Consider the following 27,081-nt stretch of genomic DNA (forward strand, 5'->3'; position numbering starts at 1 on the left):
CACCCCGGGTTATGTCTATACCAGTAAGTGTAAACAGACCATGTTCTCCTCTCTACTCCTGGGGGCAAGAGGCACAGCATGGCTGCACCTTTCCTTGCCTCCCCAGCCTTGCCTTAGCTGTGAGCACCTGAAGTGCATCTCATGCAGGACAAGTTGACAAGCTGACTCTGCTCTCCCTTGACAAGTACTGACTGCATCAGCCTGGTTGCAAGAGCTCGGGTACCACACGTGTGTCAGCACCTCTGCACAGATGTCCTTGGGGTGCCAGTCCCACCTGAACTGTGCTCCTGGCTGTCACTGGCCATGCTGCTGCAGAAGAGACAGCCTGGGATGACAGACAAAGCCAAATAAAGAGATGTATGTCTATGGCACAGCTACCTGATAAAGTGACTGCAGCTTGTAGCCAAGGATATACGAGGATAGCTGTGGCCTATTTGCTACTTAGTGGGGCTTGCAGCAGTGGTAGGTGCAATGATGTAGGCATCATTCATCTGTATTTTCCAGCCTCCAGATGCATTTATTTATGGATACATTTAGCCAGTGCTACTACTTCTCTATTGCTGTGCCTTTACAAATTGGCCTGAAGCTGACTCTGGCCCTTCTGCCTGGAGTTTGCTTCCATCCCTGCTCAGATCAAACAGGGAGAGAAGCAGAGCTGACCCTGCTGGATGTGTGAGGTGTTGGCCAAGAGGGATAGAGCTGCAATGAGTCTGATGGTGTGATGTGCCTGAAATTAGTGTAAGGACTCCATGTCTATACCATGTCAGATTTTGCTGTCTCAGCCTTGCCTGAACTTGTGGGGGATGTGCCTGAGTCGCTCTGAGAAATATACAGTGTCTTCTGAAGCTCACTAAAATGTAATTGAACTATGAGAAATGAGGAGGAAAAAGGAGCAGCTTTTTGAACAGAGCAGTCCTGCTGCTCAGAAAAGCAAAAAGTAAGGCCCAGGATGGAGTGGGACGTGCATACAGGGAAACACCGACACAGATATTTTAAAATAACCATATGGAATGAATGGAGAATGAAACTACAAAATGAACCACAAACAGAACAAATTTACATGAAGCTGAACAAAACCATGGAAGTTAGACTCACTAGTTTTATCTTGTGTGAAGGTTTTATTGTGCCTTTAGGATAAAAAGGAGCTTGAAAGGATTATATATATCATGAAACACATCTGCTGAGCTTCTAATGGTTATGCTGCGAGTAGAAGATATTGCTTATCAAAGCCTAAATAATGTTCTCACTTCCACATATAAACAGGAGCCATAAAGTCTGGGAGTGGGATTTCCCAAAGCAGGCTCATGCCAGAAAAATACCTACTTACTCACTGCTGACAGGACTGGAACTCATGACTAATTCTGCATCAATTATGCTGCTGATCTGCTCTTAATCTATACACAATCCTGTCAGTGCATTAATACCTCCTAGTGCATAGACAGAAATAAGGCAAGATACAGACAAACCAAATAATTTATTGTTTTCTATGCATTGTGATCATAATGGGACTATTACTTAGCAAGGTTTGGCATAAATGACATTTCCTTTCATTCTGGGAGTGTCTCAGGGCTTGCCAGGTGAGTTTAGTGCTTACAGAAAATATAACATTGACAGCCTCAATTAAGTCTTTCTTTCCAAAGAGCAGAAGCACATCCAGTGGAAACAGATTTCTCTACAATTTCACACCAGTGGTCTGCCTGATGTCCTCTGGACAATGGGATTTTCCACAGGAGATGCTGTTGTGCCTATTGTTACCAGAAGAATGTTCTTGTGTCTTTACAACTGAGCAAGGTGTAACCATGGTCCTGTTGGGCACCCAGACTCAGCAGCACAGAGAGGATGTGCTCCTGCTCTGCTCTCTGCTCCTGTTGAGCACCCAGACTCAGCAGCACACAGAGGATGTGCTCCTGCTCTGCTCTCTGCTCCTGTTGAGCACACAGACTCAGCACAGAGAGGATGTGCTCCTGCTCTGCTCTCTGCTCCTGTTGAGCACCCAGACTCAGCAGCACACAGAGGATGTGCTCCTGCTCTGCTCTCTGCTCCTGTTGAGCACCCAGACTCAGCACAGAGAGGATGTGCTCCTGCTCTGCTCTCTGCCCCTGTTGGGTGCACAGACTCAGCACAGAGAGGATGTGCTCCTGCTCTGCTCTCTGCTCCTGTTGAGCACCCAGACTCAGCACAGAGAGGATGTGCTCCTGCTCTGCTCCCTGACAGCCTCCAGCACCCTGCCCTGCTCAGCCTGGCTGCTCCCCAGCCCAGCCTTGCCTCTGTCTCCCCCATTGTCCCTGGTGACACCAAACCTCACAGGCTCACTTTTCTGCCCAGGTCTCTTAGCACAGCCCTGCTCTGCCCCTCCCCTGCTCCCTGTACATGTTCACACCACTCCTACTTGGTTCCAGCCAAGGACAGACAGGGCTGGATTCAATCCAGTGAATCAGCAGCCTGACTCACCACTAACAAACATCTTTCCCAGGTCCTCAAAGCACCAGCACCAGATCTTGGCTATAAATCTTCTGCTATTGAGCAACCATGCTAGAAGGTGCTATGAAATTCTGCTCCAGGTACACAAAATGGTTATTTTTAACATTTACCTGTGATGTTCCACATTCCCATTCCTCTGAGAGTGAAAGAGCAGCAAGATGTTTCTCACAAGACCCAGTAGGGTATCATGTACTTGGCTTGGCATGCTACCCCTCGATGATTTTTTTTTGTTAGTCAGTTACCTCTGAGGGTTTAAAAATAATTTAATTTATCCAAATCCATTCACAACATTTCTGTAATGGTTTTTAATTGTGTAATTAGTGTAAAGACATATAATCATGTAATTAGACTGTGTAATTACAACATGTAATAATATTGTAGTGCAGTTATGCACCTTTCTTAAACACAGGGGAAGAAAACCCAACATGCATATAACTCCAAAATCATAACTATGAGTCCCAGAGTGTCTCTAAATATTTCCTCACATATATTCTTATGCAATCATTGAAGTTTCAGTACAGGGATATATGCTGTTATAAGACTGCCAGGGAGACACCAATTAATTTTGGAAATAAACTCCATTAAATTGTGTAGTATCAACATGAAATGATTGTGCACAAGTGGGCATATCTAAGGGCAGGTGTTAAGGAAAAACAAGGGAAGTTAGCTGAAGATGTGGTTATAAAGCACATTTAATTCCTTCAGGGATGCCCTTATTGCAAAGAATAATGGTGCTTTCTTTTTTTCATGGTGGAATTGGGTGCAGGACTTATTCAGTTCTTGCCTCAGGCCAGCGAAAAAGCTCCCAGTGGCTTTGGCATGGTAGGCTCATCCCATGGTGTGAAAGGCTCTAGGGATTCACAGAATCACAGAATCATGGAATCACTAGATTGGAAGAGACCTTCAAGATCACAGAGTCCAACCCATGCCCTAACACCTCAACTAAATCATGGCACTGAGTGCCACATCCAGTCTTTTTAAAAACACATCCAGGGATGGTGACTCCACCACTTCCCCAGGCAAAGAATTCCAGTGCTTTATCACTTTTTTCATGAAAAACTTTTTCCTAATATCCAACCTGGCACATCTTGAGACTGTGTCCTCTCATTCTGTCAGTGCTGCCTGGAGAAAGAGACCAACCTCCCCGACTACAACCACTTTTCAGGGAGCTGTAGAGAGTGATAAGGTCACCCCTGCCTCTCCTTTTCTCCAGGCTGAACACCCCCAGCTCCCTCAGCTGTTCCTCACAGGGTTTGTGTTCCAAGCCCCTCACCAGCCTTGTTCCCTGCTCTGGATGCACTCAAGCATCTCAAGGTCCTTCCTAAACTGAGGGGACAGAACTGGACACAGCACTCAAGGTTTGGCCTCACCAGTGCTGAGTAGAGGGGAAGAATGAGCTCCCTGCTCCTGCTGGATTCATGTACCCATGGAAAATTGGGGCCTTATTCTGCTCCCCCTGCCCCTGCTCTGGCAAAGTTAGCCTTGCTTTAAGGATGCAATGCACTTGGATTCAAGTGCTTTTCTAAGGCAGAGCAATGTGTCTCAAAAAGAAAGAGTTTCTTGGTGTTAAGTTTCATCAGCTCCCAAGTGGACTGGACAATCTGTTCCATCATGCTGCAAAGTGTTTTACAATTCACAGAAATGAAGTACAATGGGATTAATTGTTAGTAATTACTGACTCTCTTTGAGGAGTTCAGGTGAATGTCTCCAATGTTCCAAATCTACATTTTGCTCATTTTAAGAAAAGAATGGTAAATCCCCAAACAAGGCAGATGTTGCAGGTTTCTCTACACGACATCCTTCACCCCCAGCTGCGAAAACAATGCTGTACCTGTCACTGGTTTTGTACAGAATTAATGAACAGTTTGAAAAACATATCACATCCTCAGTAGTTGATGGACATGTTAATAATGTCTTATTTAGTTTTTGCAGAAGGGTGACCCAGTTTCATTCACACATTGGCATTGCAGTTACCTACAGTGAATGCAGCACTTAATGCAAACAGGTGCCAGTGCTGGAGGGTTCTGTGCACCTGCCTGGATGGAAAACCCCTTCTAATTTCAGATCAAACAACACAACTGGCTAATACTTGCTTTACAATATGTACTGATCACTTCAGGGTGCACCAGTCTTTCCAAATTGTCTGAGAAATTTTTCAGGTCAGCAAGCTTCCATGTCAACCCTGTTGCCACACCAAGGTGTGTGTGTGGCTCTCCCTGCTCCCACTCCCTCCCAAACATGCCTTGTGCTGTGCCCTAACAGCCTGGGTGTCCCTGATCTGTGATCTGCTGACTACCAGTATAGGAATATATTCACTTTTATTTTTCTCTATGAGCTCCAACATAGAGCTCAGCAGCCATGAGGAGGAGCATGGAGCCTGCACCCAGGGGCAGAGGCTTGAGGAGAGGAAGGCATCTGGACCTCCTTCATTTGGTGGTGATGAGCTTTTGGATCAGCTGCTATAAATCATAAATCATTAGTAGAGAACCCAAAGCACCCTATTGTGCCACAACATAGTAGTTGCTAATGGAGACTACATATTCTAATGGAGACTAAAAGTGCATAGGAAAGATAACTAGATTTACAAAAAATCCTTATTCTAGTTCAGTTACTAGAATAAAAATCTAATTTTGTCTTGCTCCTGTTAAGAGAAAGCTGCTTCCTCCCCCCTCAAAGAGAAAATAATAGTTGTTCAGACCAAAAGTCACACTGCAATGTATCAAAAATAAGCAGTTTCTAAGAATTTAGTATTTTTTGTAACTTCATGTGGTGTGTTTTTCTTCTTCCTGATCAAATATCTGAAACTTTTGGCAAAAGGAGAAAAAAAAAAAGAAAAAAAAAAAATCAAAGATTTCTTACTAACATGGCAAGCAGAAAACCTCTGCATTATGTGCAACTATTTTGGTTGGTCTTTTTTGGAATTTGCTGTGAGTTAAATGACCACTGATATGAATGCTTGCTGCAAACAAAGACTGAGATATCAAAGCAATGGCATGAGTTTTATTTGTGTGTCCTGGTGAGCAGTTCTCACAGCTGATCTCCAGCAGTTCAGCCACAACAAATCTCACAGCAGCTGAAGTTTCTCATGGCAATCACTCACACACACAGTCCTGCTCGGCCTGCTGATGGATGAGACACATTTTCCCTGTGCTGTACAGATTCAGAGGGTGCTGCTTGCATAAGTGGAAAAGGAAAAGCCCTGAGCTGCCCAGAGAGCAGAGGAGCTGGTGTGATGTTAATGGGAATGCAGCCAGGAGTGAGCCCCAGCCCTGGGGGGATCCTGCCTGGCACAGAGACACTCCAGCCTCCTGCTGAGCCATCAGCTCCACGAGGGACAGGTGCCACCTTGTCCCACCAGCACCACCCTCCTCCCATCACATACAGCACACCTCACCCTGTGTCTGCCAGAGGAACACAGGGAAATTCGGGATTTACAGCCACGCTGTGCAGACATGGCACCCACAGCTCTTGGCCTTCTGAGCAGGACAAGATTTGTGCTGTTCCCTCTTTGGCTCTCTCTTAGGTTGTTTGAACAAAACAGCACCTCCTTTCAACTTCCTCAGTTTGTCTGAGCTATTTCTAACAATTTGTTTTTTCACAGTTATATACACTTTTATTGTATCTACTTCAAGAGCAGCTCCAACCATTTTGGAAGTGCTAGCTGAGAAATCCTTACAGAAGATGCTGGAGGCAAGCAAACAGTGCTGGAGCCTCTGCAGAGCAGGCAGGGAACTGAGGCATGGAGCAGTTCTGTTCTCTGTAAGTCACACAGAACTGGAAACAGCCTTTTGACTGCCCACTCCTCTGCCTCAAGGTGAGGACTGGTTCCAGCCTCCTCCTGTTCTGCTTTCTGGGTGCTTTTGAGCAAACACAGTGCTCATTTTGAATCCAGCCAAGTGTAGTGATTTCAGCACTGGATTACATTTCTCTTCCTGTCCCTGGCTGTATTTCTTTTGATTGCAGAGAGCTAGACAAGCTCTCCACAGGGCAGGCTGGGCAGTGATGCTGGGGGACACTTGGTGTTTGTTCATCACAAAGTAACAACTCTGAGGTCCCTGTGCAGCTGCCTGTGTCTGAAATGGAGGATGTAGCTGTGACAGGGGGTTAATTCTCCTCTCAAGCCCATAAATCATGCATGTCAACAGGGTTTCTTAGCTCCACCAGACCTACAATAATGTAGCTGTGAGGTTGTGAAGATCTGAACCAGGCTGTCCCCTGCATGGGCTACTGTGAGCTTTGGCATCTGTGCACTGTGTTACATTAAGTAATACATACATGGCTGAAGATAAAAATATTCAAAATGCTCATTTCCAGCTGGAAATAGGGAGCTATGAAAAGAATAAAAGAAATGTTTATGCAGGTGAGAGACTGTATGGGAAAGGATGGGTGTTCAATGGAAGATGCATTCTGACCAGCTTCTCCTGTGAGTTTGGCCCATTGGTTGCCCTTCCATCAAGTTTCACCAGGAGAGGTTTGGAGTGGATGTTAGGAAATATTCCTTAATGGAAAAGGTTGTCAAGCACCAGAACAGTCTGCCCAGGGAAGTGGTTGAATCACAATCCCCAAAGGTGTTTAAAAACCCTTAGATGTGGCACTTGGTTTAATGGTGGATTTGGCAGTGCTGGGTTTGATCCTAGAGAATTCTGCTGCTCTGTGAGCCTGTGTCACAGCATCTCAGCAATATCCAGAGAAAACAGCACACAGGAATTGGGATGCAGAGACCAAACCAGCAGCTCCAAGCACTTCCAGCTGGCACAAGGTGCTGTGCAGATAGAGCTGAGCCTGAGCCAGGATGGCTGTGTCAGCTCTGAGGAGTCTGGAGCTGCTGCTGGGGCAGAGCCACAGAGCTGCTGCTGCAGCTGCACCAGCCTGGAACAGGCTCCAGCACCTCCACACCCACCATGCTGCCATTGCTGCTGCTCCTCCTTCTTCCCAAGCCAGGAGTCATGGGCATGGAACAATGTGCTGCTGCAGGCCAACTTTAGAGGTACCCATGCTCTTCTAGAGCTCTCTCAGCATGTACAGCAATTGGATTTAGAAGACTTTTCCCTTGGGGATCAGTAACTTTGCATTCTGCTAATTTTTTGTTTTCAGATGCTTTGAAGCAGGTTGATCTCTAGGTTTACTCAGCTGGGCAGAGCGCAGTGAAATTTTTGTTTCAGAAGAAAAAAATCTGTCTTCATAGTTTTGCTCTAACAAAGATTACAGATTTGGTTAAAATCTTGATCACACCTCTGCAAGGGCTGAAGTTTATTGCAAAAGGAACCAGGTGATGTTGGTTTATCCTGGGTGCCCACCCACTGGCAAAAGCTTACTCATGCCCCAGTGTCTGCTGGAGGAGCTGGGTCTGGGTTCAGACTGGGAGGTAGCTGAGGTCTGGACCAGAGGCACACTCCAGTAAAATGCTGACAAGGCAGCACAGCAACAGCACATACTTTTATCCCACATTTTCCTTAGCCATAGGTACAGAAATGCTGCTTCTTCAAAATTCTGCATTTCCTAGACCAGCTCTTTTTATCTTTTACTCTTTAAAGGAAATTGCTGCAATGGGTTGATTGACAGGGTTTGTGAATATAGCTTTTTGCTTATCTACAAACCACTTATACTGTGGGCACTGCTTGCCTATTTCTCATTAGAAACACATAATACCTATTTTCTGGAGGCTAGAGGTTCTCCAAACATGGTCCATTCAGTTTGTCAGATCTAGCAAACATCCTATCTTTAATCAACATTGTAGACTGCATCTGGTAGCATAAGCCCTGATAGCACGTGACACATTTGAATCTGTAGATGAAAATTGATTATTTTGTATGCACCAGCTTCAGGAAAGTTTTTTTACAGCAGTTGCTGAAATGATAGTATTCCTAGAAGATTATCACTGGCAGAGGCAGGTTTGTTGGTTCTACTTTGTTTATCTTTGTCTGAACAAGGGAATAAAATCTCTGAAGCACAGGCTTAGATCTTATCAGCCAGAATGCAATAGGCAGTGCCAGTTCCCTGGCACATTTTTTGGGTTGCCCCCACACCAAAGCTCTGAGTGAAAGGTACTGGCTGTGCCCGTGTTGCAAATATTTTAAAGCATAACTGTTAGGTAAATAGCCAATTTTTCAGTTCAATGGCTGAGGCAAGCAGTGGAAAAAATAGTTTGGGGATGAACTGAAACAGAATTTTTACAGTTTCTATTGAAAAATGGAGTTCCCATGACTTCCCATTGTACTGCTTTCTTTAAAGTTAAACTGAATTTTTTCACTAAATACTTTTGGAGTTGCTTAGATACTTAAATAGCCTTTTTATTGGTCAGCTTTAAACAAGCCTTATGTTGCATGAGTGGTACAAGAAGTCAGTGCCTGGCTTTCAATGAGCAGCATGTGTGCTCCCTCTCCCACATGAACAGAATATAATGACCCAGCTCCTTTGTCACAGCCCCAGACACCTCCACAGCAATATCCTGATTCCTCTTGGACTCCTGCACCTTCTGTCCATGATTCTTCTCTTTCTCATGTACTCAGATCCCTCACTACTACTCCCTTCCTGCCCCAGACATTTCCAAACTCCCATGCTTCCCACATGCCCAAATGTCTCTTAGAGCCACTTTGCTACAGGACTTGTATTCACTTCCCTTAACAGGACTTGTATTCACTTCCCTTACACTTTTAATTATGTATAGATATATATTTATATACAGACACACATGTGTCATGTGTTCCATGTACCCTACCTACTTTATTTAGCATGAGAGATGCTCCAGAAAAGGCAGGAATGGTGGCATATCTGACATGAGATTTATGCTGACTTGGTTAACCAAGTACTATTAAGGGCTGAATCTCTTTTGTGGCTTTGCCTTAGTGGAATTGCATGCTAATTTTTTAAATTCATATATTAATCTCCAAACACTTCTGGGAGTTTTAAATTTTTATGATGTTAGCCTTTGTTAAATTTCCTTGAAATTGGATAACGGGTTTAAAGGTTATTAGAGAAGAAGATTGATAAACAAGTGGGCAGATAAGCAATGTAATTGCATAAGGAAATTATCCTTATGGGGAAATTAGAAATTTTTGCTTTTGGATATCAAAATGAAATGTACTAACATTAAAAAAAATCCAAGTAAAGTAAAGCTTAAATTCAAGAGTCATCCATTAAAAGCCATCCAAGAGCCATCCTTTGCTTCCTGAAACACTATAGCCCATTGAAATTTCAGTTTGTTAAAATGGGTCCATTCTAGGATTTATGTAGGTTTAAGACCTAGCTGGTGCATTTTATGCCACAAGGAATCGCAGTTAAATTGCTGAAATGAAAGTCACATTTCTGAATATATTGATTGCTGTTGAGATAGTCCTTCTGTCACTAGAAAATGGCAGACAAAGGAAAATAATAACTACTGGAGACTAAATTTCTTGGAAACTTGGAAAAAGAAATATCATGTACTAGGTCAATTCACTAGATTAATGCAGTAGCATTCAAATGGAAAGGTGAGTGGGAATGCCAAGAGACTGATGTACTTTCCAAGGCAGGCACATGCCCAGGAAGGTTCATCTTTGTCTCTCTCACAAAGCCCTGCCCAAAATGCAGCAGCTCTGCTGACACATTGACATGGCACCCATGTCCATCGTGTGCCCAGTCTTCAAGGACAGTCCTGCCAGGAGCATGGACATTGCTCAGAGACCTCACTTTTTGGGTGCATCATATCCAATACTGACAGCCTGGTGTTCAGAGGCCTGGGAGGCATGTCCAGGTGAATTCCCTTTCTGGCAGTAGGTGGTAGACAGGTAAAGGCAGCAGATCAAGGATGAAGTCATCCAAAGCTGCACATGTTCTGCATTTCCTTGCTATATTAGAATATTTACCAACACAGGGTTAAGATACATGTTTGTTTTATTTTTGTTATTGCATTAGTCTACTATCAACTGTGCAGAAAAAACCTTTTCTTACATACTTCAGCAATCAGTCATTCTCCAGACTCAGTTTTCAGTCAATTTTTGTCAAATATCTGCTGTACTTGAGTCAATGATCCAGAAATGAAAAGTACCAACTACCTCATACTGTCAAAGCTATCCAGCTCACAAATTCCACTCTCATAAAAAGGCACAAAATGTTAACAAGACTGGACAAGTGATGAATTGCTGCATTCTTTTTCTGTTAAAAAAATGGAATTAGTCAATGCAGTGGGCTATAGCTAAAATAGCCCACATACACTCTTCATATGGTAATATCCACCTCTTAAAGCATTCTAATAACAACAATATTTTTAACTGGTAATACTTAGAAAACAATATTAGACACACATTAAAAAAATCCCTTTAAGTTCTGATTTTCATCTGCTTAAATGATGATACAATCTCTTCTTTTCTCCCCTTTAATTATGAAAAGATAAATTGAGAAATTTCCTGGTCCTGGGATTATGAAAGTTGAAGCTCTTAAATAAAATTTAAATAAAGATATTTGCTAAGCAAATGGTATTTATAGACATGCTGTATGAAAATAAAGGGCAGAAAGACAGTGAAAAACAAGAATAAAGGAGAATCAAGGTGGAACTGAGCCACAGCCCAGGAAACCTGACAGGAGAAGGAAAATGAATGTTTAATATTATTTTTAAAATGTCTAGTTTGAAAGAAATTTACTTTCTCTCTGTGCAACTCTTTTGATGGAGACCTTAATTTACATCAGAAGGCAACCTGACTATGGGTCTAGACAAACAAAGGCTGATAACTGTGAATTCAGTGCTCTGCAGAGCTTTAGAGAACAGTCTGAAGAATAAAGGGACAGAATGCAATGCAGCTGGAGCAGGGCAGATGCTGCTGAACCAACCTGATGGGTTTTAGGTGTAGCTCCAGAATATGAAAAACAATCTAAATAGCACACAGTGAGCCCTGGTGGGGCTGCTGTCAGTGTCAGGATCCCTTGCAGGGCTCACCCATTTCCCTGCTGGGGGAGCTGTGCCTGTGCTCCCTGTGCTTCCCATGCTCTGCCCATCCCAGGGGTTCCAGAGCCCTGTGCCCAAGGCTGGTGGCAGCACTCCACAGAGAACACTCTGGGAAGAGATAAGCACAGAGCTGGGAAGATGGTGCAACTCAGAGCACGTGTGCTTACAGCCATAGACACAAAGGAAGGATTTGGGTGGAGAGGGAAATAATAAGAAGATGCTGCTGACCCTTCCAGATGGACCAACCAGACCCAGGCTCAGACTGCTGCTTGCTGTTTTCCTTCTGGACCTCACAGCATCATGAACTTCCCTTCCTAGACTTCTCTTCATATTTCTTCATTAAGTCAGATCTAGTCTTTGACTAAAAATGGGCTCCCTTCCAAAACAGACACCCTGAAAGAGCCAGAGAATCAAGAAGTGCCTTTGCACTTCCTCTTTGCATGCAGCTCCAGCTTCCCCAGTGGCTCCCAGGCTGCTCTTTCAAAAGCAGTTCCACAGTTCAGAGAACAAAGGTCAGTGTTAGCCTGTCTACAGAGGTATTTGAGACTCTGTTGGGTGACTCTGTATATATCTGCAAGTGCATCAACTGCACTAAAAGGCAATGGATGAGCTCCAGTTGGGCTTAGGGAAGAAGGTGACACCTTGGCAAATTGTTTGAGACCAGGATCTTACACAGAAATTACTCCAAAGTATGAAATCCTATCGGTTCATGCTGTAATCCTCCATACTTTGCATTTTAATAACATTTTTATACCTGTATTTGTGTCTGAGTACAACTCTAGTGCCTCTAACCTTTGTGAAAACTGCTTGATAGATGAGCAGACACAGGCTTGAATGTCAGCTGCTCACTAGTGTATAAATGATTGATCAGTGTATAAACCTGCTCATCTTCTGGCATCATTGTAAACAGACAAATTCTAATCATTTCACACAGCCTTTTTAGGGATTTATTTAAGGTAAACTTGTCAGTCCTCTACAGGAAAAAGTAGGGCTGATGGTTATAGGAAAAGATTTATTTCACTTAATAATGTGTCATCTTTGTCCATATGGGCTAAGAATTAACATCTCCAGAGCAGCAGGGAGCACACATACAAACCTGAGACAGACAAAGCAGGGCAGGCTTGCTCTTCAGACAGCTACTGCCTCTGCTTGGGAGTGCTGAGGCTGCATGGCACTGAAAACCCAGAGATTTTCAACCATCTTTTTAAATTCAACAATAGGATTCTGCAGGCTAGTTCTGAAAGGACAGAGAAATAACCCCTTAACACTGATACAAATTTTTATTCTCCCAAGAAAACTATTCCTTAACCATTTGGAATTACTTCTTTGCATATTGCTAAATCCAGAATTTCTATTAAGGATGCATACACAGTTTTGTGGCTGTTCCTATAAGTACAGCACTTTTATTTGTTGCCAGCATGGCTTCTGTACTGAATTTCCAATCAACCCTTCACAATTTTTTCTTGTCTTTAACATTTGAAACACGTTGAATGATTTCTAGCACACTTCCACTTTCTCCAGTAGACCAATACTTGTCTCTGCAGGTTATATGATGTCTGATCTTTATTGCTTTATCAGTTTTACTTGCAAGGGGTCAGCCAGTTGTTATTGTCAGCTGTGATAGTTCTTCAAAGGAAATGTGGAAGTATTTGATAAACATCAAATATTGAAACACCTGAAAAATGTTTTGAATCTCTGTGATCAAGAATTAGCATAAGTAAGATCCATGACTATTTAAAAATCATATTAATTGCTCTGATGGCTAAAATTTACTCCTACCCTCTAAAATTTTTACTGATTTGACAGGATGAAGCCTGCCCCTCTCCTCTGCATAATCAGGTCCAAAATGCCCAGTGGAAAAAATTGAGAATTTTGGTTCAATAATCTACTTAAGAATAAAAAGAATAGTAGTAAACATTTTGCATAAAATAAGCCCATTTTAGTTATGCCAATTGAATTTGGTTTCTGAATGTGCTCTTTCTGAAGTAATCACTAAATAACAGAATTACTGTACTCTGCAGAGATTCCAGATGCATCCATTTTAGCAGGCATTTACATAGTACTGCTATTTTTCTCAACTCTTATCTGGTGTGCTCCCATCTTTCACATACATTGTTATGGTAGAAATGTAAAAGTGCAGCTAAACTATTGCCTCTGTGTTCAGCAAGCAAGAATATTTCTCCCTTTATGTGTCATTAGCAAAGCAGGTGGATTTCCTCAGTATTTTAAGATGTTTGTCTAATTGTTAGACCCTACAGTGAGCACTCAGGGTCTCCAGCTGCAGCAGACAGTGGGAACCAGAGTAATGGTCTGTTTTGTGTCAAATGCTGCCACCTAGAAGAGTGCAAGTGCTTGGAGAGTAAAGAACATTTTAAGATGAATAACTGTGTTCAATGGTGTCCACGTGCCAGCTCATTATCATCCAGAAAATATTTTGATTTACAAAACTAGGGTGAAAGTGGTTGGTAAAATCAAATGTGCTGTGGTGGTGTAAATACATTTAAACAGGATTGCATCTAAATATCTGTTTTCAGTTTTATCATGCCTATTGAGTATATTTCATGGTAAATGCCCTTGAAGTAGGTGCACAGAAATATTTCTGACAACTGGAGTGCTTGCATGCCATATGTCTGAAAGATTAGGCATAATACAATGGACCATGTGATATGAACAAAATAAGTGATTTTAAAACCATGAATTAGAAAGAAATAACCTCTAGATATAATAGGTAGGAAAAAAATTGTTAAAATATCTTTGTATTATAATTTCACTTTTTAAAAAATTGTGTATCTTTCTAGCAAATGAAGCCAGGACATACCTACAGCAATCTTAGTGTAATATTAGTCATCTATGTCACATCTCTGTTTCCTCTTCCACTGCTGTTTTCTGGTGCTCTATCAACCAAAACTGTACAGACCCATCAAGGTCAACAGGCAGAGACCTCAGAAGTCAAGAGCACAACTCTAATTTTCAGCTGCAGCTAAACTGGGCTAAGCAAGATCATGCTGGAGCCAAGGAAATAAAATATGTGTATTTTACCCTAATCTGGGCCTGTCCCAGGGCCAGACTTCTCAGACATGCAGGGAGAGGTCAGTGGGAACAACAAACTGGAGTTCACCAAGCTTGTCATTCAGGAGAAGAAGAGGGATTCAACAGAAAGTGCAGATCAACCCTGATATGGTCCAAAAATAACATGAAGAGTTTTAATGTTCCAGACTAAATCCATATTAATGACTGGCTAAAAAGATCTACACTGTTAGCACCAAGCAGGTCAACCTTTATTTTATACTGTAGTAATTTGTACCTGTAACAGCAAGCAGGAAGAGCCAGATATCTCAAATATCTCATTAGCCATGACTTGGATGTCTCCTTGAATGTACCTTTAGGAAACAGGGCTGTTTGCTTTGCTTTCATTTGGATTTTTTTGATAGCTCCTTTATTCTAAAACTACTGACAACAGTCTTTATTTCTGTTCTGTGCCCAGAAAGAAGGAGGTTATCTTTAATGATTTTCAGGTGTTTTGCTTGAAGATAGAAAATAATTCTGGCATTAGAAAACTGCTGGAGAAGGATCACAAGAAATTCACAGTGGAATGAGATATTGAAACTAATGACTTTTTAAATCATGATAAAGATTTCCAAGAAAACCACTGGAACTTGCTGCAAGAAGGAGCAATTATAATTTAGTGCTACAGGCTTCCTCTGTGCAGATGATGACAAGACATCAGGGCTGGTAGAAACATAAGGACAGCTCAGACAGCTCTTGAAAATGGGAGGCTGGGCTGGACAGCAGAACTGTCCTCTCAATAGCTACAGCTGTTGGCTAATAGCTAACAGCTCTCAATAGCTGTTTCCAGTTCCAGTCCAGATTCTTGGCACAAACCTTCATTATTTCATCATGAACACTGTTTTGGAAATCATTAATGCAGGGGCAGCTGAGTCACAAGCTCTCCCATTCTCTGATGATTCTTCTGCAGATATGGATCCTCTGAGTGAGGAAGAGGGATAGTGGAATATCACAATTTTTGTGTTTCACTAATCCTACATGGAATGAAATACTTGTCAGTTACTTTCCTTTTGCATTTCTATATTGTGAAATATATGATTATTTTGTCCAGACTTCAAAACACCATTTCTAATGCAGCTGCTAGTGATGGCACAGTCACACTTGTTACCTTCTAGCTCTACAAACATGGTCTTGCTTGTAACAGGGCATAGGCTTCCTTTTAAGTTAATAACACAGATCTCCTGATCTGTCCAGGCTCATTATGGACTTGTCTTGACCAGGCTGGAGATTTGTTTGGGGCCTGTAGCAGCACTGTCTAATGTCTCAATCCCCCATTCCTGTGCATCTTGCCCCTCTGCTGCAGTACAGAATTTTGCAGCTAAGCACAGAGCCTGTTCAATGTACTGAGTTACCTATACCATTTAAGAAGCATTTTTGAGGTTGCCTAATTTTTTTGCTGCAAGCTTTCCTATAAGACCCCATCCTGTAAGTCCCTCATATCATGAGCTCATCAAATGGAATGAGAATTTCTTTAACTGGGCTATTGTATGAGAGTCCTTACAGAAGGTAACAGCAAGTGGGATACATCTTCCTATGAGACAGAAAGCAATTCACTGTGTTCTTCCTTCATTAATCAGTGGGGAACTAGGACTCTTTATTCATGGGCTCCAACTTCCATAAGTAATTAATGCAAGTGTTTAGGACTAATTTTACTTTCTCATTATAGAAAGTAGAGCTGGAAAGGAACTGTTGGATCAGCTGATGTATCAATCAGTACTAGTGCAAGATTGACCTTTATTTAATAAGGTATTTTAATCAGCTTTTGACTTTTAGTCTTGATGTCTCATTTGCCTCTCCTTAAGAGTATCATCATTTAGCATATTGGCAAAGTAGTTCCTTGACAAAATACTTTTATCAGACCTTAATCTTAATAATATTTTAATAATAATTTCACCATCATTTACTTTTCCTAATTCATATTTCATTGCTGAACCACAACATGTCAACAAAGTCAGTCTCATTCCTTCCCATTTAAAAGACAGAGAAATGTAAAAATCAAATTATAAATCCAGTATGAGAATCAGGAATCAAACTCTACTTTCTGAATACCACTCCAAAATTTCTGTCTTAGTTCCTATCAATACCAGCAGAAAAAATCTAAGTAGCTTACTGCATACATATGCATGTGCTTCTCACAAGCTCATAAAACCAAAACCAGACATTTACAAAAGGAGGCCCTTAAAGTGTCTTCTAAGTTTGTGTCACAACCCCTTGACTTCTGACCTTAGTCTCCCATTTCTTCCCCTTGGTTTCTATTAAAATTCTTTGTCATTAGAGATCAGGGCTGGAATCTGCAAACTCTCTACCTAAGGAGTGAACACCCTCAAAAAAGAGGAGAAGAAGATCAGTGTATATTTACTGTAGAGTGCTGTGGTGGGGGGTGAGCCAAAAATCCTCTGGCTGGTGCTGTTCTGCTTTGTGTGACAGAATTCCACATACACTGGGCAATAGGGTGCATGGCTCTAACACACTGCACAGGAAGGTTCTGGATGTGGTCCAATGGCTGTTCATATACTCCTTGGATGAAACTTCATACTGTGGGCACAGATCCTACAGCAGTGCTATGAATACCTTCATTCTGGAGAGATTATATTCTGTCTGGTGCCAAACATAATAAAATTTCCATGTTTATCTTTGTATTTTCTCTTTTACAATAATTTATATGTCTGAAATAGCAGGAAAATGGTTGCTATTATCAAAAGAAGAATATTTTTGGGGAAAAGTATAAAAAAATCTGTTTGTTTGGCTTCTAGCTGCAGGTTTTTAGGTGAAGTATGTCTGGTGCTACTTGTTCTTTTAGTCAGAGTTACTTGGAGCTCATTGTGGAGGTGATACCTGAAGAAAAATAGGTTGTAATTGAACAAGGAAATTAACAACTGGATCTAATTGCTATGCTAGATGAGCCACTTACCCATTGAAGCTCAAAGAGAGCATGTGAGTTCTTCACAGCTGTGGCAAAACTTTATTCTTGGTTGACATGGCAGGGAATTATGTTTTGAAGCCAGAAATGAGGGCCAGGACTTGCCAGCCTGGGACCTGTGACTGTGAGCTCCAAACAAGAGTCTGATTTTGCCTTTTGTACCTTGATACATCTTATTTTGAGGCAAGAGCATAAACCTTTTAACATAATCCCAGGTTCCTCTGAGCAGCTGCAGCCTGGCAAGAGCACATGGTGGATTGTCTGTAGCAATCTATCACAGATCCCTCCTCAATGAGTTTCTTGGGCATTTCCCTTCCCAAATGGGAACTCAAGTGCTTGGATTTGTTCTGCGTTCTTAATCACCTTAAGTGCTTTGACCAAAAGGCCACACACCAAAGCTGCAGGAGTCTGAAGTGGGTGACTCTTGGGCTCTTTGGAAAAGAAGGAAGGGAGGGGGCTAGCAACATGAAGAGAAGCACCAGTATGAAAATGGGAAGAGACTAACAGAAACCTTGCTTTTCATTTTTTGGAAGTATTTTTATTATTGTAATGTGCATCCTAACTGAAATGCAAATGAGCATAGACTGACACATATTTTTTATGTATCAGGAGGAGTTGGGGTACATAACTTCATGAAAAAGGGACAATATAACTGTATTGGACAGAGAACTTGGGCATGTAGGGGTATATATGTTGTTCTACTTGCATTTGTAGTCTCTATTACTATGAGAGCTGCTGATAATTCTCATATGTGTTGTAGCTATCTGGGAAAACTTAAATTTGGTCTCAATATTTACATTAATGTACTATATTAATAACTACATTCTGACAAGCAGGTGTCTTAGGTTGCAATGCAAGATATAACCTAAAAGTATGTGTTCTATTACCATCTGCTAAAACCAGGTAAGACAGTGTTCTTTATTTCCTCCATGACCCATCCCTCATAACTCCAGGGGAAATATCTTCTGTTAATGGGCCATTGAGTCTTACTGCATCACTGACAAAATTACATCATCCCATTTTAAAATGCTCCAGCAAGGGGGAGGAGCCAAGCATTCATACCTGGATATAATCTGAGATTTGCAACACCTCTGTCAGCCTTTTTCCACTAAATTCCCAGAAGACCAGACTTATTTACACATCTACACCACCACTAGACCTTCAGAGGAAAACTACACCCTTCTACTAAATCACTGCTTCAACTGAGCTGCATCTGTCACTCCAACAATACTGCAGCCTTTAATCAGACTGCTACCAACACCCTGACTGACAGGGTGTCAGGTGAGATTCTGGCTCTGTCAGTGTCTTTGTACTGCTGCATTTTATTTCTGTTTTTCCTATGAAGCTATAGTTTTTTTAAATTTATACATGTTAGTAAAAAACTGTTATTCCTATTCTCATAACTTTGCCTGCGAGCCCCTAAATTTCAAAATTATAATAATTCAGAATGAAGAGGTTTACATTTTCCATTCCAAGGGAGGCTCCTACCTTCCTTAGTAAACACCTGTCTTTCAAATCAAAGCAGCAGGGCTTTGCAATTTTGCAGCAGTCTGCATGTTCACTGCCTCCTGAGCTGTTTTCCTTTTGAAGGATGGCAGCTGATGAGCATTCTGAACTGTCATCCCTCCATAGGGCAGGTGAGCTCCTGTCACAGCTTCAGACACAGCTTTTGCAGGAGGTCTCTTGTTGCAGCAGTGATGCCATGGGTAGGATATTCCTGTTTGGAGAAGATGATTCTCTAGCTAAAGGTGTGCAAATCTCCTTGCAATGCTACTTTTTTTTTTTTTTTTTTTTTCTTTTACAGAAAGCTGCTTTATCACCAATAAACAATATTCCCTTACTTTCTGCCCTTAAGCATGTTTATTCTGCAGAGCTCAGATGTATGGAGCCAGCCTTCAACAACCTGGAGATTAAGGAGGGTGTGAAGTGTCAACCAGATGCAAGTTCTGGGTTGGGCATCCTGCACTGAGCTCTCTGAAATGTGGCTGTTGGGAGCAGCAGGCTGTGCTTTGAGTCCATGGGAGTTACAGTCACTGGAAGGTAAACAAATCCTTCCAATTTTCTATCTCCCAGCTTTTTTTACCTATTTTAGCTCTAGACTTTAGCTCCAGGAATTCTATAATGTAAATTGCTAATTTGTGACCATTGTTTACATGGGCCCCAAAGATGAGTCAAATGTTAAACATAAACAGCTTGTGAAACTGCTCTGTCCATTGGAAAAAAACACAACTGTTCACAAAGTGCATCTTCCACCCGCCCTGACTGATACTGCCAAACAGGATAAAGTCTTCTGAATGCTCTTGTATTTGTCACTCATAATGCAGACCATATTAACACTTTCTACCATAAACATAATTGCCTTGCACTCTCAATTTATTTTGGAAACTTCTCATTTGGTCTTGTCTACCTCTGGCCAAAACTAAATTTTATGTCATTAAGACATTACAGTTCAAAATGTTAAATCATGTAATTGCACAACACATCAAGATTTATGCCTGATGTTGATGGGTCACTCAAAATGGTGTTGAGGATGCTTAAAGCTAAGACAAATTCTGGCTATTTCTGTTAATGCCCTCTATGACATTATTTTAATGACATACAGCCCTTTAAGTCATTACCATTAGTTCCCATAAATTAAAGAAAACCATGCAACACAGTTCTCTCCCCTCCTTTGCTAATGGCATAAAGATAACAGGAAAGTCTTCTTATAAATACCTTTTTTTCCCTTCAAATGACAGTTTTAAAAATAAATTTTAAAATAAAAAAACTTATTAATTCTTGTGTAAAATTTGTAACTTTAGGAAACTGCATTAAAGAGATTATAAGATGAAGAAACTCTGCCAAATTGGAGTTACAGTTCTGAGATGTGAAAGCCTCATGGTAGTTTGCTTTCACACCTAGGCAAATAAGAAATGAGCAAGCACTATTTTTATCGTGTAGTGGAAATGGAAACTTTCATTTATAGCTAAACCAGAACCATCTTTTGCCATGAATGATTTTAGCAGTCAAATTCCTTATTTGCAAGCATTCATTAACCTATGTAAATACACAGAACCCTAGGCATCAAAAGCACAGAGCAGGTGGACAATTCACCATGGTAATGGAAACTACAGAGAAGTGCAGCTTTTTCTTTATCAGTCATCTTCCCATATTTTTTACCATCCTATTGTGTTTCATATGCATTTAACTGTTTTCTTGCCAACAATGCTCAAACAGCTGTGGCAACAGGTACTTGCTCAGCTACCACACTCTCATTAATGAGTCTGTGGGAGCTGATCTGCATCAAAGCCTCCAGGCAAAACCACCTGATTAAGAAAACAACTGCTCAGGTGTCTGATCATTGCCTAATAATTTCTTGCTCTTGAAGGTTTTTTCCATATAAATGAACACTGTTGTGATTCTCATACTTAATTTATCACATCTTACCCACTGCTGAGCTTATGCATCGTGTCACCCACATGCATGGGGCAAAGTCCCAGCAGCAGAGGATGAGCTGACAGGGCACACAGAGGCTCCTCTCAGGTACAGTGCTAATTGCTGTCTAGGTGCATTCTCCTGTAAAGCTGTGATGGAGCCATGACTGTCTCTTAAGGGGATCCTTTTCTTATCACAGGTTATGGGATATCCAAGCCAACAGCACCCAAAAGGGGAAGGAGTCACTGGGATCCCATCCAAGGGATAGCCATGACCACCCAGAAATAAGTTTTGTCCATTGGAAGGCAGCAGCAGCAGCACAGGGGTTCCTCCCTGAGAAAGGGACATTCCTCATCCATACCTGCTAATCCAGAAGCAGCCCAAGCCTGAAGGCAGATCTCATGTGAGATGGGGGGAAGAAAGGATGAGGAGGGGGAAGAAAGGATGGGAGGGCAATCTAATACTCATGGTTATAAGAGCATTGACTTCACATTGGAAAGCTGAGGGTAGTATTGTCTATATCCCTACTTTTTTTTTTTTTTTTTTATATGGGAGATATGCTAGTGCTATTTTCATAAAGCAGTATTTTCACATCCTGACCACTTCCAAGAGATGCATGGATACTCTGCATGTGAGCTATTGCTGATAAGTAGTTCTGCAGTATCTCTTAATCTGACAGGGGGCAGGGATGTAGTTTATGGGGTAAATATCAAAGCACTCATGTATGCTCAGAGCACAGGGGAACAGATTCCACTGCTGTGTTCTGCTGGGTCTCCTGGGGGCTGAAGCTGTGCCTGGTGGTGACACATGCAGGTGGATAAATGTTGGGGGGGCCTGGGGGATTTAGACTTGGCCTGTTGTTGCTTATCAGGAGCTTTTTGTGACAAGAGGAGAGAGAATGTCCTTTTTAGAAGCCAAGTTGACTCTTTTTCACTTAATTTGAAAGACAGTTTAAAAAGTGGTGATCATTAGGCTTGATTGTGAAGGGCAAAGTGGGGTAGGTCCCTTTTTGTTGAGTTCTCATTTGTTTTCAAGCCAGTGGTGTGGTATGTTTCTGTGTTTAATCCAAGGAAATTGAGCTGCTGAATGATTTTTTCTGACATGCTGAGGACCAAATGTTCTGGCAGGGGTTTGTGCCAGCGATGTGAGAGGTGATGAGGCTCCAGAAGCTGTTTTTTGCTCACATGGTGCCAAAACAGATGCATTTCTTTGATGCAAGTAGTGTTGGGTACATGAGCTCTATATGGTATAGACAAATCAGACATAGTGGTGATGCCAAAGCACTTGTGGCATAGCTGTGAATGCCCTTCTGATAAGCATTTGGATTTTCAAATGCAGATGAGTGTTATCCTGACAGGAGGGGCTCACAGGGATAGTCCCTGAAGCTGTGCCCTCAGTTTACCTGCAGGACAGATGCACACATGCAAGTGACACACACTTTCCTTAACTCACAGCATTAGCAGGCTCCACCCAGGTCTGGAGTCATATGTGATATTCAGTCTTCAAGCCCATTTATCTTTGGTCTGAGAGTGCTGACCATGATCCAGCAAGCAGGGGTCACTGCACTGGTGCTGTCAGGTGCACAGATAATGCTCCTTCTGGAACAGGACTGAGACCAGCTATTTGCACACAACACAGCCTGCCAAACAGCAATCTGGTGGTGAAAAGCTCCTGATATCTTTGCTATTATTAGAAGCAGCCCACAAAATTACAAAGGTGGTAGATGAGCTGAAGGCAGAATCCTGCTCTTGGGGACAGTCAGTGAAACTAGCAGGGGATCAATTTGAAACAGATAAAATAAAGTACTTCTTTAGCAGTCAGTAGTGAGCTTCAGGAACTTGCTGGAGAAGCTGACAGTATCAGCAGGTTTAGAAGGGATTAGACAGATTCAGGGACAACAGGCCCATTAAAAAGATAAGGCAGGGACATGCCCTCTGTGGTATCTATCACATCAGATACTCAGCTGGGATGCTGTGGGAGCACAAGGGAAGGGGCTGCAGAAATAAGCCAGGCTTGTGTTCACTTACTGAAAAACATCTCTCTTCTTGCAACTGTGTGATAAATTACTGGTCCAAGCCAGTTTCATGTACTTAATTTAGAAATGAGTTTTATCCCCAAAGCACTGCATGAGTATTCAGTTACTACAGCATCCTAGATTCCCATGAGCTGACTCATGAGCTCAAAGCAACACACTCAAGCAAGAGCTAGGACTCTTCTTCATTCCAGGCTCTGATCCTTAGCCCACCAGTCCTTGCTGTATGGGCAGTCCCATTCCACAGCTCATTGCCAGCCCCCAGCACTGCCCCCTTACTGTGTACTGTGCTAACTCATACACCATATTACAGACACTCTTATATTGCAAAATCCTGAAGGAACCAAGTGAACAAATCTTGCATGGAGTACAGAAAAAGATGGAGACAGTGAAAATTGAATGCTAATGAAATACTGTACAAGTGACAAACACAGTAATATCCCATCTATAGCTCTAAAAGCTAAAGACAATGCATAGTGCAGAAATTATGTCAATTTTGGGCTTTCTTAGATTTTTGGAGGCTGAAATACATAACTTCCTCTGCCCCTTGCATTTATTCTTTCCCAGCAATGTAGGAATTAAGCCAGCATGCTAACTTTTAAGCATAAAATGAAATAAATTGATTATTGTTTTTAAGAAATTGCCCTTGAGGCCACCCAACCATAGTGTTGCTAAAGCAGTCCTACCTTTGTTTTCCAACTTGAGCTCCTCTGCTAGCAAGCTGTCTTGTCTGTTTCCAAGCACAAATGCCAGAAATGAGAGGATCAGGGCATCCAAGATTCCAATAATTGCCAGGATATACGCCCAGCGGACTGAGCAAGCCCCCAGCGTGTACTTGTCTGTCTTTTCACCACACATCCGTTTTACCTCATCTGAATCCCAGCCATCAGGAAAAATCATACAACCCAGGACGAGACAGGCAGCTTGGAGAAAAAAAGAAAAGGAGAACAATGGGATAATGAGACCAAGCTTTCATTTTGATGAGAACCTACAAAGTTATCATTAAAGCAATAGACTTTTTCATCCTGAACTCCAAAGCTAGGCTACTAAAAAACAAGTCACAGAATTACATGCTGTGATTAAGTATTTAATAAAAAAACCTGAGATGCAACATCAATTGCACACCTTGCTTAAAAAGCTGTTACACCTTGAATCCCCGGGCAGGTTTTGTACCAGTACAGTCACATTTTCCTCACAATCAAAATTTCTTCAATGCAATATCAAAGGACCACACAAAACCAAAAGGGGAAATGGTTAATGACCTGGATGTTCAAAGGTAACACTGGATTACTGTCAAGTTGTCAGGCAAACAAGCAGTTTAAAAGAGAGGAAAAAACCTACCTATCATTTGTGTTAATCTGCCCTTCTATCCTAACCATAAACACTGGACTTGCTCACTATCCACCCAAAGACAGAGCTGGATACATTCCAAGTGCTGCCTCAGCAGTGCCATCCCAGTGCCTGCCTGCTCTGTCCCAAGCACTGTCCAGCCTTCATGATGACATTCCAGTCATGGGAGCTGTCCCACCACATCTGTAACTGCAGTGAGATCAAAGCCCTGTCACTGAACACACATCTGTAGCTGCAGTGAGATCAAAGCCCTGTCATTTCACACCACATCTGCAACTGCAGTGAGATCAAAGCCCTGTCACTGCACTCAGATCTGTGACTGCAGTGAGATCAAAGCCCTGTCACTGAACACACATCTGTAGATGCAGTGAGATCAAAGCCCTGTCACTGCTCACAGATCTCCAGATCCTCCTGTTTGTCCTCCATGCTGTGAGCATTGGTGTACAGGCACTTTATGGAAATATTTGATTGTGCCAATATCCCAGCAGGGGTGCAAAGGGGTCCCCAAGTCCTGTCCTGTGGCTCTGTCTTTGGCTGCTTGTTCTTTCAGATGCTCTCTCTTAAACCTCTTTTTGTTACTGGGGTGGTTGCTGTAGTTCTCTCCTTCTCACATCTTATGTCTGTAATCCTGGCTATGTCCCCATTCCCCTTCAAATCCAGTTTAAAGCTTTCTCAACAAGCTCTGAGAACTCCTGACATAAAATTCTTTGGGACAGGTGGACCTTGCTTGCTGCCAGCAGGCTTGGTGTTATATATACTGACCTATGATCAAAAATCTCCAAATTTTTCTGGTTACACCTGTCTTGAAGCCAGGTAGAGTCACCTTCAGCAGAAGAGGATAGCATACAAAAATAAAGTAGCATAAGAAAATTCTGAGAATAATGATTATGTTGAATGGGTTCATTCTTTAGTTTTTATTGCATTTAAGAGAATCAGAAAATCAATATGCTTTCAGTAATTACCTGTAGTGCCTTTTCTGACTTGAAAACAGGCACATTTACATCATTAGCCCTTCTATCTTAGTATGGCTGATGAGATACAATGGATCCTAAACCTTCTTTTATAAGTCTTAATATTATATTGATGCAATATGCTCAAAATTGAAGGTAAATGTGCTAATTGAAAAGAATGCCTTGTGTGGCTTTCAGCCTTTTAAGTTTTTGTTGAGCTAGACCTCTGCTTGGAAATTACAGTTTATACACCAAGTATCCTGTGCAACCAACAGCTGCTGTCACTGTGGGATTGGATTCTTCTTGTTGTGACAGGTTTCTTGTCTTTTCTGGACAAGCATAGGCATTATCATTTTATATAACTCTCATGCCCACAAAATAAAAACAGATTTACACTGGATCAATGTAATGAAAGACTGGAAGAGGGATGTGTGAAGAGAGTTCAGGAATAGTAGTTTCCTTTTGACAGCTACACAATTGCTGTAGACAATGTCCTGAAAGCATGTCTGCAGAAAACATCTGGCATGGGGTAAAAGAGGCACCCAAGGCACTTAAAGAGTTCCTCCTGAACAGCTAATATGTGTGAAAATTAAAGAGCTTATAATACTTTCAAGGGCAATTAGGCTTAGAAACATAGGTGATTAGATAATGACCAATCTACTCAGAACATGCAGGTTGGACAAATTGTGAATTACGTATTGCCTGCCTTAACTCATTTACACAATTACATAAGATCTTTCAAAGGCCTTAGAGACAAATAGTACAATAATTTACTTTCTTGAGCTGGTTATCACACTGACTTCCAGAAAGTGGAGTTGCCCTCACACATACATTTTCCTCATACTTGCAAGGAACTCCACTCAAATGATGTAGCAAATCTGCAAACTTCTTGTGTTCATGAAAATGTCCATGTTCACCCAGGTAACTGTTGCCAAAGTTTCATTTACTATGTAAAAGCAGCTACCAAAGCCAGTTTACTTTTATTAATCATCCTCAGCATGTGAAAAAGCATAATGCTCAGTTAATGATCAATAGATGTGGAATTTTTCTGCTAATTGTGCATGAATAATTAGCAAATACCAACATCTCTGCTGTTTTTTACTGCACAGCAAATCAGACACATTCTTAGTACTTCCTAAAAGTAATTTAACTCTGTTCTTTTGCACATAGGTAATTAAAAAATGGGCCCTTATCTCAGGAATTCAGTGTACAGCTTCCCAGCTGTGTTCCTCAGATTTCCAATTAACTCATCTGTCCTGAATTCTGTTCCTGCATTCTTTGATATACTTGCTTGAATTTCTGGAGTCATTCTGTTGGTTGCAGTTGGAATTCTCTTGGTGATAACACTCACAGGTAAATGGTGTCTGGACTAGATTCCCTTGCATAAAGACAGTTATCAAGGAGAGGTTATTATTACTTTCTCTTTTCCCTATACATTTTAGATGCTTTCTGTATGATTACTACTTAGTCAACATCTTCAGGTGCAGGAATCATACCTTACCTGTAGAGGGTAACATAAGCAAGATTAGTCAACCTTGAGTCTTTATTTGTTAAGGGAATATTTTGGACTGAGTGCCTTTAAGAATATAGACTTGTTCAACATTGCAAACAGGTAATGAGCCTTTTATCAACTACAAGATTGAAAAGACAGATATGAAATCCACCTACAGATTTACTTCGTATTGCTAGAAATTTTTACATTTAAATTCTGCTACAGAGGATTGGAAGAATTTTTTCTAAAAGAAAATTGCTTTCAATTTTATCCAAATTTATAAAATGGAAATAATTTTATGCAATTTCAGTGAAACTGCTAAGAGAAGATTTTATAACACTGACATGGGTCCCATATCTTTGTCTAACTTTCACTGTCTGCAGCGTTAATGTTACTGAAATGGAAATGTAACAAAAGCTACTACTGTTTTACTACTAAGTAGTAATAGTGCTCTAG

General features: G+C 41.5%; 1 protein-coding gene across 2 annotated transcripts in view; it reads right to left on the reverse strand.

Moving 5' to 3' along the window:
• The window catches only part of LHFPL3 (LHFPL tetraspan subfamily member 3), a 228,923-nt gene that overhangs the window by 55,125 nt on the left and 146,717 nt on the right, over nt 1-27,081 (reverse strand). For both annotated transcript variants that reach the window (XM_079303186.1, XM_079303187.1), the window contains exon 2: nt 23,520-23,756. In XM_079303186.1, the coding sequence (XP_079159312.1) occupies nt 23,520-23,756 (237 nt within the window). The remainder of the gene's footprint in view (nt 1-23,519; nt 23,757-27,081) is intronic.

This window comes from Erithacus rubecula, assembly GCF_903797595.1.
Source record: "Erithacus rubecula genome assembly, chromosome: 4".
NCBI lineage: Eukaryota > Metazoa > Chordata > Aves > Passeriformes > Muscicapidae > Erithacus > Erithacus rubecula.